We start from the raw sequence: 13,128 nt of genomic DNA, 5'->3' as shown, positions 1-13,128 counted from the left end.
CAGTTAGATTTTTTCATCACCTTAGGTGAAACACCCTGTATAATGAACTGAATGAATGTATATATTACTGAATGAATATATATATTATTATCTAATGAACACCATCCCTCTGTAGCCTATTCTCACTTGTATAACCACTCTCCTCTTCAATGCTGTAAGCCCTGAGGGTAATTACAATAAGCAAATAAATAAATAAACAGTTCAATGAAAATGTGTACCATGCATCTCACATTGGCAACACTGGTTGGTCCTATCGGTGATATCCCATCGTGTGCGACTGCTAAGCATTCCCACTTGGGAAGCAAAGGTGCAAAGCAGTGAGTTCATGAGTAAGGCATTGAAGCATTGTATGAAGACGGGGCATCGTTGTTTTGCCATTACTGTACATAAACAGCACAAAGTACCATATGGTGCTTATCCGCAACAGTACTTTGGATATGTAGGCACGTTACTCATGTCATACAGGTTAGTAGAGATACTGAAGTAAGGAACAATAAGCAAGCTACTAGCTGGTATGACAACCGAGGACACAAATCGCTGAGTATGTGGAGCAAAATAAGACGAGACATGCACACTTACGTGGAACTCAAACCAGCAAAAAAGTTGAATGCATTGTTTCAATGTGAAAGAAAGTTGATAATGGAAAGGGGGAGGTCTACAGGCGGAATGCGGATACAATGTGGGGACGTTGCTATCTTCATTGCTTTCTGAATGACTCTTCGTTTTGTATCATTGACGTAATTAATTGCATTCCATTTTATCGAATAGAGGCTTGCAACCTGTACAGCTTGCGACATCAACTTTCTTTCACATTGAAACAGTGCATTAAACTTATTTGCTGGTTTGAGTTCTTTCTGTCTTGTGTGCGCATATGCTTGTATGTGTGTGCATGTGCACACGCTTCCCTTACTATGGATGTGTGTCCTCAGTTAATAAAGATTTTGTCTTCGTACATCTCTGTCAGCTTAGACGTGCAAGCACTTGCTGCAGAGAATTGCAGAACTTCCGATTCCATGTCGCAGAACTTGAGATTTGATGCAGCAGAAAAACCATGTCATTTGCCATACTGTTACGTATAGCTAGAAAATATATTAGGTGTCTGGTAATAATTGACTTGCCATTGGCAGAAGAATAAGAAGTGAAGTGTGCCGGCACAGGCTCTCCCAGGATGTCTTCTAGCACTGGCACAACCAAATACTTTGCTTCTTCGTAACACCTTCTTAATTTGGAGAGCGCTGAAGAAAGCTCAGCGTTGCTACTCCCATGGTAGAGGTCAGCATTGTCAAACAGAAGGTTGAAATCAGCAACAAATGTTTCTAGGTCCCTGTACTCGCCGGTGAGGATGTTCTTCTCGATTGTGTTGAGGTCGATTGGGCTGGTCACCTGGAACAGTGACAAAGTGCGACAAAAATTGAAACCAAATAGAGATTTCATTGCAAATTGAGGTGAAAAAAAAAAACGACAACGATTCAAATGTCTGTCACTTGCCACATGCAAGGAAAGGAAAGTATTTCTTAAAGAGTTCCAGACACTGACCTTCTCAAAGTAGTCTGGACACTTTCTTCGTGATGGAAGACTGACAAGTGGTGTTGCCAGTGCCTTTCCCGCATCATCTTTGCATGTTAAGACTGCACTGTACACTTCCCTGAAGACCTGTGCCAAGCGAGCAGTACGCGCTAACGCCACATTTTCTTGGGCTCGTGCCAGCCGCCTCGTTCGAACTGAGCGTGCAGTGCTCAGAGCCGTGAGTTGAGTACGAAAGGCCTCTTCCTGACACGTTGCGGCATCGTCACCTGCAGGCTGGCTCTGACTGGGTTGCATGGGTTGATGAGATTGCAGGGACGATTTACGGTGCGCTGATGATTCACTGCTAGTTGATTGCCTGCAATAAAAGTTAGTTGCCACAGTTTACCTAGAACTCGATTTCAGATCCTCGAGGTACAGTTAAAGACAAACTTCGAAATCCTCTACGATAAGAAAGGGGTGAGGCACTGAAGAGACAGCCTCGATAATTCCAGCAGCCTTTGCTCTTATGCATCCCCATTCAAAACTTTTGTACGCTACACAGGGGGGCTACCAAATTGCAGCCTTCAAATTTGTTGACTATTTTCAAACAAATTCCCTGACCAAAACAAAAGGAAACTCTGTGCCTGCTGCTACGTTTTCATACAGATCCATCACAAAACAGATCATTTATTGAGTATTAGTGAAGCTGCCCCACTTTTCTTCCTCTGAGCTCGTCGTATTGGCAAACTGCTACTCGCGGCAACGTTGCTGCAGCGTGGCCGCTCAACCACTGATGGGTGTTCGCGATTCGCGGTGCATCGTCACGGCACTTCCCTGTGATTTTCCCCCAGACTCGAGCCGCTTTTGGCAAATTCCCTGACAAACCCACAATGTAAACACAGAAATGAAGATGTACACAAAGGAGGCTGCATGGAACACGCTGACGAAATCTCAATGCAGTTCATCCCACTAATGCAGTCTACCATACGCAACACAGAGGTACCCTTCTCTCGCGATATGTGAAGCTGGTTGAAAAGGCTCACATGTTGGAGCAGAAAAGACGTGAAAAAAAAGAAAAAGAAAAAAAAAGCGCGAATTCCCAGAGACTACCTCTTCGATATCGAAAGCAGCTTTAACGCTAGTTTTTCGAAACCGAAATGTGGAGAGGGGAAACCAGAGCTCCCAACTGCTGCGATTCGTCTGGTGAAGGACATCACCCACATCTTGACCGGTGTCGTCTCCCGCATTCTCCCCTGTATTTTGAACGAGACAAAAGGACACTCCAGGTAGATGACGTTTTTGTTGTGCAGCGAGATCTGTTGCAGCAACAAGTTATGCAACACACTGACCATTATGGTGTCAGTTGAAATGAGACAGAAATGAATACGCCTTAGAAAAAGGTTTTCTCCCAAAACATGAACAGTGAGATACACCATAACCTTCGTATTAAATCTGTGTAGGAGTCCCACCCATTTAAGGCAACAAACATTAGGCACACAATAAGATGAAGCTCACTTGTCTCGTGGCATTCGGCTCATGCAGCGTTTGGAACGGTCGTAGTTCCTGAGCAGGAAGCACCTGTGCTTTTGCACAAAGCATCTTTGTTGGTGAGAGAGAGGCTTCAGATGAAGCTGCTGTTGACCCGGACGGCTTCCTGCTGGTTCTCCTACTGTGGTGCCGCCTGCTTTCACCTACAAGAGTGGCAGATACCAGGCATGTGCAGCCATCATGTAAGATCCACACTGGTTACAAATGCGATAACACAGTTGTATACAGGGACAAAGTTATGTCACGTCGGGCATATCATACAGATGCTTCAAATAATGATAAGTATAATAAGTAAAGTTGTGAGTGACTACCAATGTGTATGACCTTTGGTGCTTGCTTGTAAGTCACAATTGTGCTGGTACTGATTGGCAATATGATGTTCATTGAAATTGCAAGACAATAGAGTAACTAGTTATGTGCAGCACTTCAACCGAATAATTATTTCAAATGCATAATTTGGACCACCTGGTATTTTCCCAAAGCACATGACACATATAATAGCAACACTTGGCTACAAATGTATTCCAGTTGCACCTCACTCAGTTGAGTAAACTTACTGAGAAGGAAAAAAAAAACTGGACATGTCAAAGCCTGTCAATGACAATGATAATTGACTCACTGTGATATATAACATTATTACTAGAGGTCTGCACGAGTATGTAATTCTCGACCCACACCTGCACTGCACATGCAGATACAGTCTCCCAAGCCACACGAGTCTGGTTGGAGCTACCCGACCCTACACGCGGGTCGTGCGGATATATCCGCAGACCCGCACTACAAGGGCGTACAGCCCAGTTGCACAAGTTAGCTTACTGCAGTGCAAAGAAGAAAAACCCAAAAGCATTTGCAGACATTTAATCGCAACTTTATATTTGGTATATCAAATGCATAATACTTCATTGCTGAAAGAACGGTCATCAAATTATTGTTAAACTAAATGGAAGTTTGACTTTTTGTGTGTTTATTTTGCGAAAAAGCATGAACGTGGGTAGCCGTATGACCCGCAGTGGCACCCGCACTTTTCCCGCAAATCCGAGATTGCATACCTCTAATTATCACATTAATTGCTTGAACGAAGCAGGATTATTATAATGAGGTCCTTATTTCATGCAACGTTCCTTACATCTTTCTTATGCTTGAGACGCTGCTTTCGCATAGACCGACTCGAAGTTCCCTTTGTTCCATCCTTCTCTTTCTCTTTGTCCTTATCTTTGTTCTGTCCATTCAGCCTTTGCGTCTTCCCGCCGATGAAGCCACGACACTTCTCGCTGCCACACTTGCAGACTTGCTGTAATTACAAAGACACATGAGGGTGTGGCTGTGAACATGACGGCTTCCATTCATACGTTTACGATACACATACTATAACTGGGGCAGGCTACCATGGGGCAGAAATGAAATATGCATGGGGCAGGCACATTTCAACTATGGGACCTCTACATTTGAACAGCAAGTGTTTACTTCTCAAACTGTACTCACATTGGAAACTTTGGCACGCACCTAACTTTGAACCTGCAGACTTAAATCCAGTGATGGCCAGTAGTTAAACTACTAGTTAAACTACCTGATTGTAGTTAAAAAGTAATTATCAACTACTTGGAGAAATGTAGTGGCAACTACTAGTTAAACTACCATTTTAACTAGTTAACTACAGTGGTTAGGTTACTCAAGGCGTCAACTACGTCCGATTTTGCCGCAATTCTGCAACTTAGTTTATCGCGTAGGCACAGAAAGAATCCCGCCGCAAGCTTTGTATTTGACGATCGTAGCAATGGCTTGAGCCAAAGTTTATTATTGCTTGTGATTCATATTTAGGTGTTACAAAGGATTGGTGTTGATGGACAACGTTAAGTAGTTATAGATGTAGTTAAACTACATTGCAGTAGTTAAAAAAGTAGTTTTAACTACTCCCCTGAAAAGTAGTTGAACTACTAGTTAAACTGCTCAATCACAAAGTAGTTAGTTGTTATAGTTAGACTACTGTAGAAGTAGTTAGTGGCCATCACTGCTTTAATCTGTAGACAAAACGCGCAACACACTTTTGAGAAAGATATGGGACCGTTTTGCGGTTTATTTTAAAGTTTTCTCATTTAGTATGCGGGGACGTTCAATCACTACTAGCAGACGACGGCAATTCTTCTCCATGGCTACGACTGCTGAAAGCACGCTTGTGATTAGCTACGGCCATTGAAAGCACGATCCTGATTGGCTGAGTCTTAGTTGTTACGCCACGTAGATGAGTGAGCAGACTTTCTCCATCTAGGTGGTGTTGGTCAAATTCACTTTTTACGTACGCGGGACAAACCAGCCAGGTTTCAGTCGTCACTTGTACCACTTACCAGGCGTTCATTGTTGAAGTTATGAAAGTTGTAGTCATAGCAGATCTCTGTGTTGCTACCAATGTCTTTTAGGGCAAACAGTCCAATGCGATAAACCCCATTCACAGACCTACAATAACAGATCACCGATGTTAGGTTAGGTTTGTTGCGCAGTGCTGTGCCACTGACAGACAGACAGGTTTTGCTGCGTGCAAATAATAATTCTTATCAAATGGAGCACAAACAGTGAAATATCGCTTCGGAAACAAGTCACGTACAGCTGCCAAACAGTTTTTCAGGATGACAAAAAACTGACTTTGTTTAATTTTTCAAACAACGATGTTGACGGTCACCCTCCCACTGCTGTCCCAGCAGATTTTAATCACAGAGCAAATTAACGGAAAATCACACATGGAAAATATACGTGTATGCCACATAGGGGTTTTAAAGGTAAAGCTCAATTTTTGTTATGCATTTCGACTCAGATATGGCTTAATTTCCTCAAGTCTTTTTGACAGTTAGATGGACAAATACAACAAATTTATTTCGAGCCTTAAAATTTAATTGAAATTGAAATTTGCTAGTGACCAGTGTGGTGCAGATGACACACAAGGACAGAGCTTACATATATGTTCATGTTCTATGCAGGGATCGGAACCTGTATTTTTTTTTCGGTCCGTTTCGGGTTCGGGTTCAGGCATATTGGTTTGGTTCGGGTTTAGCTCCACTGAACCAAAATTATGAGCTTGAACTGGTTCAGGTATATCACTTGGGTTCGGGTTTGGCTCAGGGAGAACACCCCCCCGCACATACACACACACAAAAAAAATCGGTCAGCGGTCAGGACATTGACAGCCATTTTTTCGGTCCCGGTTTAACCGGCGCATGGGCAGTAATTTTGCTACATGAAAGCGAGCTTACACTCACCATACATGGTTGTAAGAGAAAGGTGTGACGTAACCGTTTCAGGTGAGCAAAAAAAAAAAGGTCAGTCAGCAGTGCAATTGTTTCACCTCTGAACCGATTCCCAAACCGGTAACTGTATGAATTTTTTTCTGTTCAGTTCCGGTTCGGTTCAGGACAAGCAAAAAAATTGTTCGGGTTCGGATGTCCAAGCCTCCTCCATTTCTGTCTTCACATAGCATTTAATTGACCTAGATTGGGTATTGACCCTGCTGGCCAAGACTGGAGCCCCCCCCCCCCCCAGAAAATTGCTGGATCTGCCCCTGTATGCACTCCTCCACCTCAAATGTGCACTGCTAGGAGGTAGGAGGACTGAGATTACTAACAATTAATAAGTTAAATAAAAGATAAATCCCGAGCATTTGTGATGCTATATCTAAAAATAGTTCAAAATTTTAATTTCGCTCTTGCATCTAGACTTAATCTCACAATGCAGAATTCGCACTGAGCAAACCAAAGGTAAAAAACCTCCTACCATTTCTGCATCTCACAGTTGGGGTCACAGCCGTGGTTGACGAACCTTCCTTCACCGGCCATGCGGTACCCATCAATGACCATCCCGGAGTCCAGATTGAGGCAGTAGTGGTGCTCATCGTGCCTGTACCGCTCAGCCATACGATGTCGGAACTCCTGCTCGCTCACAATCTCTCCGACATACTCCAGGATGAACTTGCCTGTGCAGAATTCATTAGTATGGCTTCAATAGAACAGGGTACGACAATACAATATACATAGGGCCTGACTTTTTAGGGTTAAACCCGTATCCGCCCGATATTTACACCCCGAACGAAATCTGTAAAATTCGGGTTTAACCCGAATCTACCCGAAAACATCCGGGTCGTGTGGCACACTCATAAGCGTGCATTAAAATAAAGTTTGATAACATTGCTAAACATTAGTTCCATGTTAAGACAAATTTTTATTTAAAAAAAAAATCTCCCGAATACACCCGAATTCCTGACGACAGAACATGCCGTAATGGGATTTAACCTGAATACACCCGAATTTTCAAATGAAAAATATCACCCGATATTTACCCCCCGAATTGGGCCAAAAATAAATCCCGAAAAAGTCAGGCGCTAAATATACAGTACAATACACACGAACCGGGTACAACACCAATGAAGCAAATTTCTGTGAAGAGAAACCCCCACTTGCTCCTTCAGAGCTTTTGATAGTTTTTCAATTTGTGTTGTGTGATGCACGTTGAATGAGGCAGCCATGCGTTCCTAGCACTGTGTACTGGATGGAGGAGTTTCACACAACAGCATGCACACACTCAGTACACGTGCACCCATGAAGATACTCAGCATAAGATCAGTATACATACAGTGGATGCGGACAATGCTTTGTCACACGTGCTGCGCAGTAATCAGATAAAGTACAATAATTAGAGCCAGAAGTTTTACGGTTCAACCTGATTCTCCCCCAAATTTGCACCCTGAACTGAAGGTTGCCTGATTAGGGTGAAACCCGATTTTTACCTGGCAAATTGCCCTCACTGAGACATCTGTAGAATGCAGCTTGTAGGAATGAAACTTGTTTGGCAGCAAATGCAGTTGCATCTCAATTTCTACCAAATCAGTACAGTTAGTTTGAGTTACTGAGCCAGATTTCTCCCCGTATTTAGCACACTGGAAGTTCCATCCACCCGAATTCGCATGAAGTTAGAGCACATGTTTATTTACCCGATTTACCCGAATCTACAAAAAAATTATTTCCCGAAAACTTCAGGCTCTAATGGTAATAGACTTGTGGTAAGCAAGTAATGTGAAATGAATGCCACTTTTATTCTTGATTCAGTCCAATCCAGTTACCCAAAATGTCTCAAACCAACACAATATTGTCCGGTCACAAATAGCTGCCTCAATGCCATCATAGTCTAATTTTCTTTTGATTTGGGCAAAATGACATGCTCCAGTGGAATACATGTCTCACGTCTAACATATCTATGCACACACAGCACAAGTATTTTGCTATACCAACAGAAAAAAGAGAAACAAACAATCAAAAAAACCACAAAAACATGTTGCATTTACAGAGGAAATGTGGTGTAGGATGTTAAATGCTGTATTTGATTGTTTCCAGAAGTGCACAATCTGTAAACAACCCTTGTGTACATTGCTGCTTACTTACTACTTAAACATACTTTACGAAAACTAGAAACACACACTAGAAATTGAGACTTCGTGTTTGTGTCTGTCCCTTCGTGTTCCCTAGTCTCGGGGTTTTACATCATGCATGTAGAAATACACGTATTGACCAATATAAAAAATTACTGCTGTTTTTTTTTGTTTTTTTTACTTTAACACGTAACCCATGAGCCACAAGTGTGAGGGTATGGTGTGCATACTTTTGAGGGACTACTGGAAATAAGCCTAGAGGAGCCATGTTGCATTCACCACCGGAAGCGGAGAGGCTTAAATTAGGATGCACGTAGCGATGGCACTCGGATAAAGTTGGGAAGCACCTTGAAACCCAAGCCTATCCAGTTAGTTACACTTTCTGTTTTGTTTTCTTGGAGGTGCCAAAATTTTGATTCTGATTAACGAGAACATTTTGCAATTAATTAACAATTAACAACATTAACAATTAATTCCGTTTAAGCGACTTCCATTTAGTGAGATTCCACCGTACCTGCAACTGCTGAATTGAAACACTGCAAAATATGCTGCAGGTTCAAATCAACAACCTATAATAAATCTTCTACACGAAGACAAAAACATCATGAAATTTATGTGGGTACATAAATTTCCACATCCCGTACTCCACACGCACATCCTGTCAGTTGTACTTACATTATAAAATATATAACATAACATCTACATATATGCCTTACAAGATCATACACTTACCAGCTTTGATAGGCTCCCTGGTACGAATACCCCAGCCCCTGTCTTTCGTCATAAAACGTTCCAATCCTGGACTCCAGTCGTGCTTCTGTATTTTCTGGTTGCCACACTGTTCACCACAGGGACACAGTGCAGGGGAGCACTCCACATACATCATCCTGAATTCCAGACAACACAACCGTCATATTCAGAGAAGCAGACACGAGTTAGACTAATGTTTTACGAACCTATTCAGACAATCTGATCCACAGCCTCTCTCAGTCTTTTCTTTTGGTAGCTTACAGTTGCAGCTCTGAACATCATACTTGGACACTGGTTTTACATCCACATATACATCTAGTGCAGAGATAGAAAAACATTACACGTAAGTTTCTAAATCTTGTCATCACCAGAAGCATGGCATTACAGCGCGAATGTGGGCCCCTTGCATTCAACGACGGACACCGCCTCATTTAATCAGCTTAAAAGCCAGCAACAATTTATGCAACATCAGACATGTATGTTTCTATGGCATTAATTAGGTAGGATTCTGGTATGATTAGAGAGCCACTTTAAGGCATTACTCAGCAGTTACAGTGCAATCTCGTTAATTCGAACTCAACAGGGACTAAACATTAGTTGGTATAAAGAGGAGTTGGAACTAAAGGGAGTTGCTCTGATTGAGGGCTTGATGCATTGGCAATGCATGCTAGCTCCATCGGAGAAACATCGTGGCTCGCTAGGCCTTTCCGCACGTTCCCGGTCACACGATAGCAGAAATATGAGAGGCTAATTCATTCCAACATATTTATTTACAAGAGAGCACGAAAACATCTCAGAGCAGGAATAAATCTGTTATTAGACATGAGAGAACTGATGCCCTGGGCCCTGGACCGGTAATCCAGAAGATGTGGGTTCGAGTCCTACAGCTAGCTAACCTTTTCAGTGACTTTCATCTTTCATTGTTATCAGATGCCTGGATTCGTTTTTTTAGTCCCGACTCAATCAACATCGATTGAGATTGTGAGCTCGACCCACTTCCGAACCCTGCAAACACGTATCTCGCCAACTGAATTTGAGCAGAAATTGGTTGTCATCCACGTCTTTTTTTGTTGGCTGCATTGTCAAGAGGAAGGGTCTCTGACCCCCTTAGAACAGTGAAACATACTTGCTTTGCCGATGTAGAGTAAGCAACGTCGTTCCACTCGTTTGTGCACACCATTATGGGAACTCGTTCTTTGTTCCTATTTCATCTGGCGCAAGTATTATTTTTGTAAGTAATAGCCTTATGACTAATAAGTAACCCCAACGGTTAATAAATAAACGTTTCCCCGACATGCCAACAGCATGCCAGTCAGTGTGGCCAGGCGCTTCCTGTCTGATCCATAGTTGGTAGTCAAGCGCGGCCGTGCAGTTCGAATTATTTGGAAGTTCTAATTAAGAGATTCTGAATTAATGGGATCACACTGTACTATTTATAAAATAAAAAGAGAAAAGAAAAATAAATCACTAATGATAAGCAGTAATGAATAAGTGAAGCTAATATGAAGTAATAACAATAATATTAATAATATAAAATAATGAAGTGTACGATGCTGCTGAACACATTGTGCTTTACTTACTTGTCTTTATCCGCTTGTAGTTGTTCACTGGGTCATAGCTGTACAGAAGCTGTAAAAGATGGGAAAAAAAAAAAGAAGTTCTTATTGACATGGAAGACAAAAGAAGCCACAACAGTTAGGACAACGTTCTTCAGGGCCCTAAAACGCACATTTTAGGGCCCTATGCACAATGCACATTCTGCTGTTGCTCAGAATAACACATATAAGCACACAGAAAGAGATTATATCAAGCACGCCCACCTGCTTGTGTTTGTGTAACCACCAGATGTCGTATGGAAGGACAAAATCCAAACGCTTTTCTCTCAAAAACTTTCCCGCATGGATGGGAGATGGCATGAGTCGGGATGATTTATCCTCACCCGGCTGCGGGCTGCTTTCCTTGCTGGCATCACTGCATAAGGAAACAGGCAAATTTTTTAGAAATAATTTATTACAAATTTTATCCATTATTATTATTTATTATTACGAACAGCATAATATATAAATAAATATATTAAAATAACAATAAAATAAATAAATATTATTATTATTAACTAAATTTATTACAAATAATTACAAACATCATATTACAGAAGCAAACTGAGCTTCAACCAAAGATCGAGGGTGCTTTAACTAGGCTGGAGTTCAGACTCAAATCTCGATTAAAGCTAATGTAATGGATTGTGTGAATGTATAGATCCTTATGTCCGAATACAACACACAACAAGCATAAGAGGCACAAGCCAGTGGTCATGACATAAAATAATTTTCAGTGATTCAAACAAGTGAAGCTTGAAACCATACTGGAAGGTATGCAGGTCAGAAAGTGTCTCACAGACAGTGTTCGATAACAGGTGTTAGGAAATCACATAACGCTAGCAAGTCATATGCTGATGCCGTACAAATCTTGAACTTGCAAATGCTTATCTTCATGTTTATCAACGTTCATCACATATTATGTATTCATTTCGGCCCTTGAGTCCTTCGTGCCATAGACCTGTGCAATATCGGTGAGCACATGTTTTACCTTTAATGTTTCATACTTCTCCCAACTTACAGCTTTTGAATTAACGCAAATTTTATTCACAATCTTTTACACGTTTTACCTCTGAAGAAACACAGCTGCAATGTATATTTATTATTAGAGCCTGAAGTTTTTGGGAAATATTTTTTCTAAATTCGGGGAGTAAAAATTGGGTAAATAAACATGTGTTCTAAATCCATGCAAATTTGGGTGGAAAAACTTCCAGTACGCTAAATTCGGGGAGAAATTGAGCTCAGTTACTTAAACTAACTGAACTGGTTCAGAACTAATAAAGGTGTAACTGAGTTTGCTTTCAAACAAGTTAGTGTGCACTCATGCAGACGTCTCGGTGAGGGCAATTTGCCCGGTAAAAATCGGGTTTCACCCTAAACAGGCAACCTTCAATTAGGGGTGCAAATTTGGGGAAGAATCGGGTTAAACTCTAAAACTTCAGGCTCTACTTATTATTAGGGCCTGACTTTTTAGGGTTAAACCCGTATCCGCCCGATATTTACCCCCCGAACGAAATCTGTAAAATTCGGGTTTATCCCGAATCTACCCGAAAACATCAGGGTCGCCTGGCACACTCGTAAGCGTGCATTAAAATAAAGTTTGATAACATTGCTAAACATTAGTTCCATGTTAAGACAAATTTTTATTAAACAAAAAAAAATCACCCGAATTCCTGACGACAGAATATGCCGTAACGGGATTTAACCCGAATACACCCGAATTTTCAAAGGAAAAATATCACCCGATATTTACCCCCCGAATTTGGCCAAAAATAAAACCCGAAAAAGTCAGGCCCTACTTATTATGCATGGTGCATATCAACAATCTAAGATTTCATGCATGCTGATGTGCCTGGACTCCTCTGCAAGAGAGAAATCATACTGCGAGTGAGTAGCACTCGCAGCACTCGGGGTAGAGGTTGAGGATTGACAGCATGCAGCAAAAGAGGAAATGACACAAGGCAGGTGGGAAGAAAGGGTGCTGAAGCAATGTACCGGGCTGTGGTGCTTGTGTTAGTTGATGCTGAATATGCTTCAGGTGGAGTTAGGTGGGACAATTCCATGTTCTGCACCCACTGCAGTAGTGTGCTACAATAGACAGAGCATTCATGGACATAATGGGGCACCCTTACTTCTGAAGCCCCGCACAAGTTGACATCCACGAACATCAACTGATTAATTGTGACACAATATAGGCTGAGTGAAGAACATGTTCAAGGTAACGCTGTAGTATAATACATAGTGTAGCATTCGAGGTTCTCACAGAAATGTTCCTCTGAATTCCAAGTTAGTTAAAGTGGCAGTAAAGTGCAAAAAAATTTC

At 41.7% G+C, this 13,128-nt stretch overlaps 1 protein-coding gene across 3 annotated transcripts in view; it reads right to left on the bottom strand.

The window, feature by feature from the left end:
- The window catches only part of LOC135388664 (histone-lysine N-methyltransferase ASH1L-like), a 37,531-nt gene that overhangs the window by 7,955 nt on the left and 16,448 nt on the right, over positions 1-13,128 (bottom strand). For 2 of the 3 annotated variants that reach the window (XM_064618365.1, XM_064618366.1), the window contains exons 8-18: positions 12,802-12,894; positions 11,032-11,182; positions 10,792-10,840; positions 9,418-9,526; positions 9,194-9,348; positions 6,814-7,012; positions 5,397-5,505; positions 4,181-4,345; positions 3,022-3,197; positions 1,537-1,882; positions 1,119-1,383 (exon numbers count right to left, since the gene is read on the bottom strand). In XM_064618365.1, coding sequence (XP_064474435.1) covers positions 1,119-1,383; positions 1,537-1,882; positions 3,022-3,197; positions 4,181-4,345; positions 5,397-5,505; positions 6,814-7,012; positions 9,194-9,348; positions 9,418-9,526; positions 10,792-10,840; positions 11,032-11,182; positions 12,802-12,894 — 1,817 coding nt within the window. The remainder of the gene's footprint in view (positions 1-1,118; positions 1,384-1,536; positions 1,883-3,021; positions 3,198-4,180; positions 4,346-5,396; positions 5,506-6,813; positions 7,013-9,193; positions 9,349-9,417; positions 9,527-10,791; positions 10,841-11,031; positions 11,183-12,801; positions 12,895-13,128) is intronic. The other variant, XM_064618367.1, reaches the window with a different exon arrangement.

This window comes from Ornithodoros turicata, chromosome 3 (genome assembly GCF_037126465.1).
Source record: "Ornithodoros turicata isolate Travis chromosome 3, ASM3712646v1, whole genome shotgun sequence".
Lineage (NCBI taxonomy): Eukaryota > Metazoa > Arthropoda > Arachnida > Ixodida > Argasidae > Ornithodoros > Ornithodoros turicata.
The sequence above is the reverse complement of the archived record's forward strand: the minus strand, read 5'-3'. Positions and strand labels throughout refer to the sequence as shown.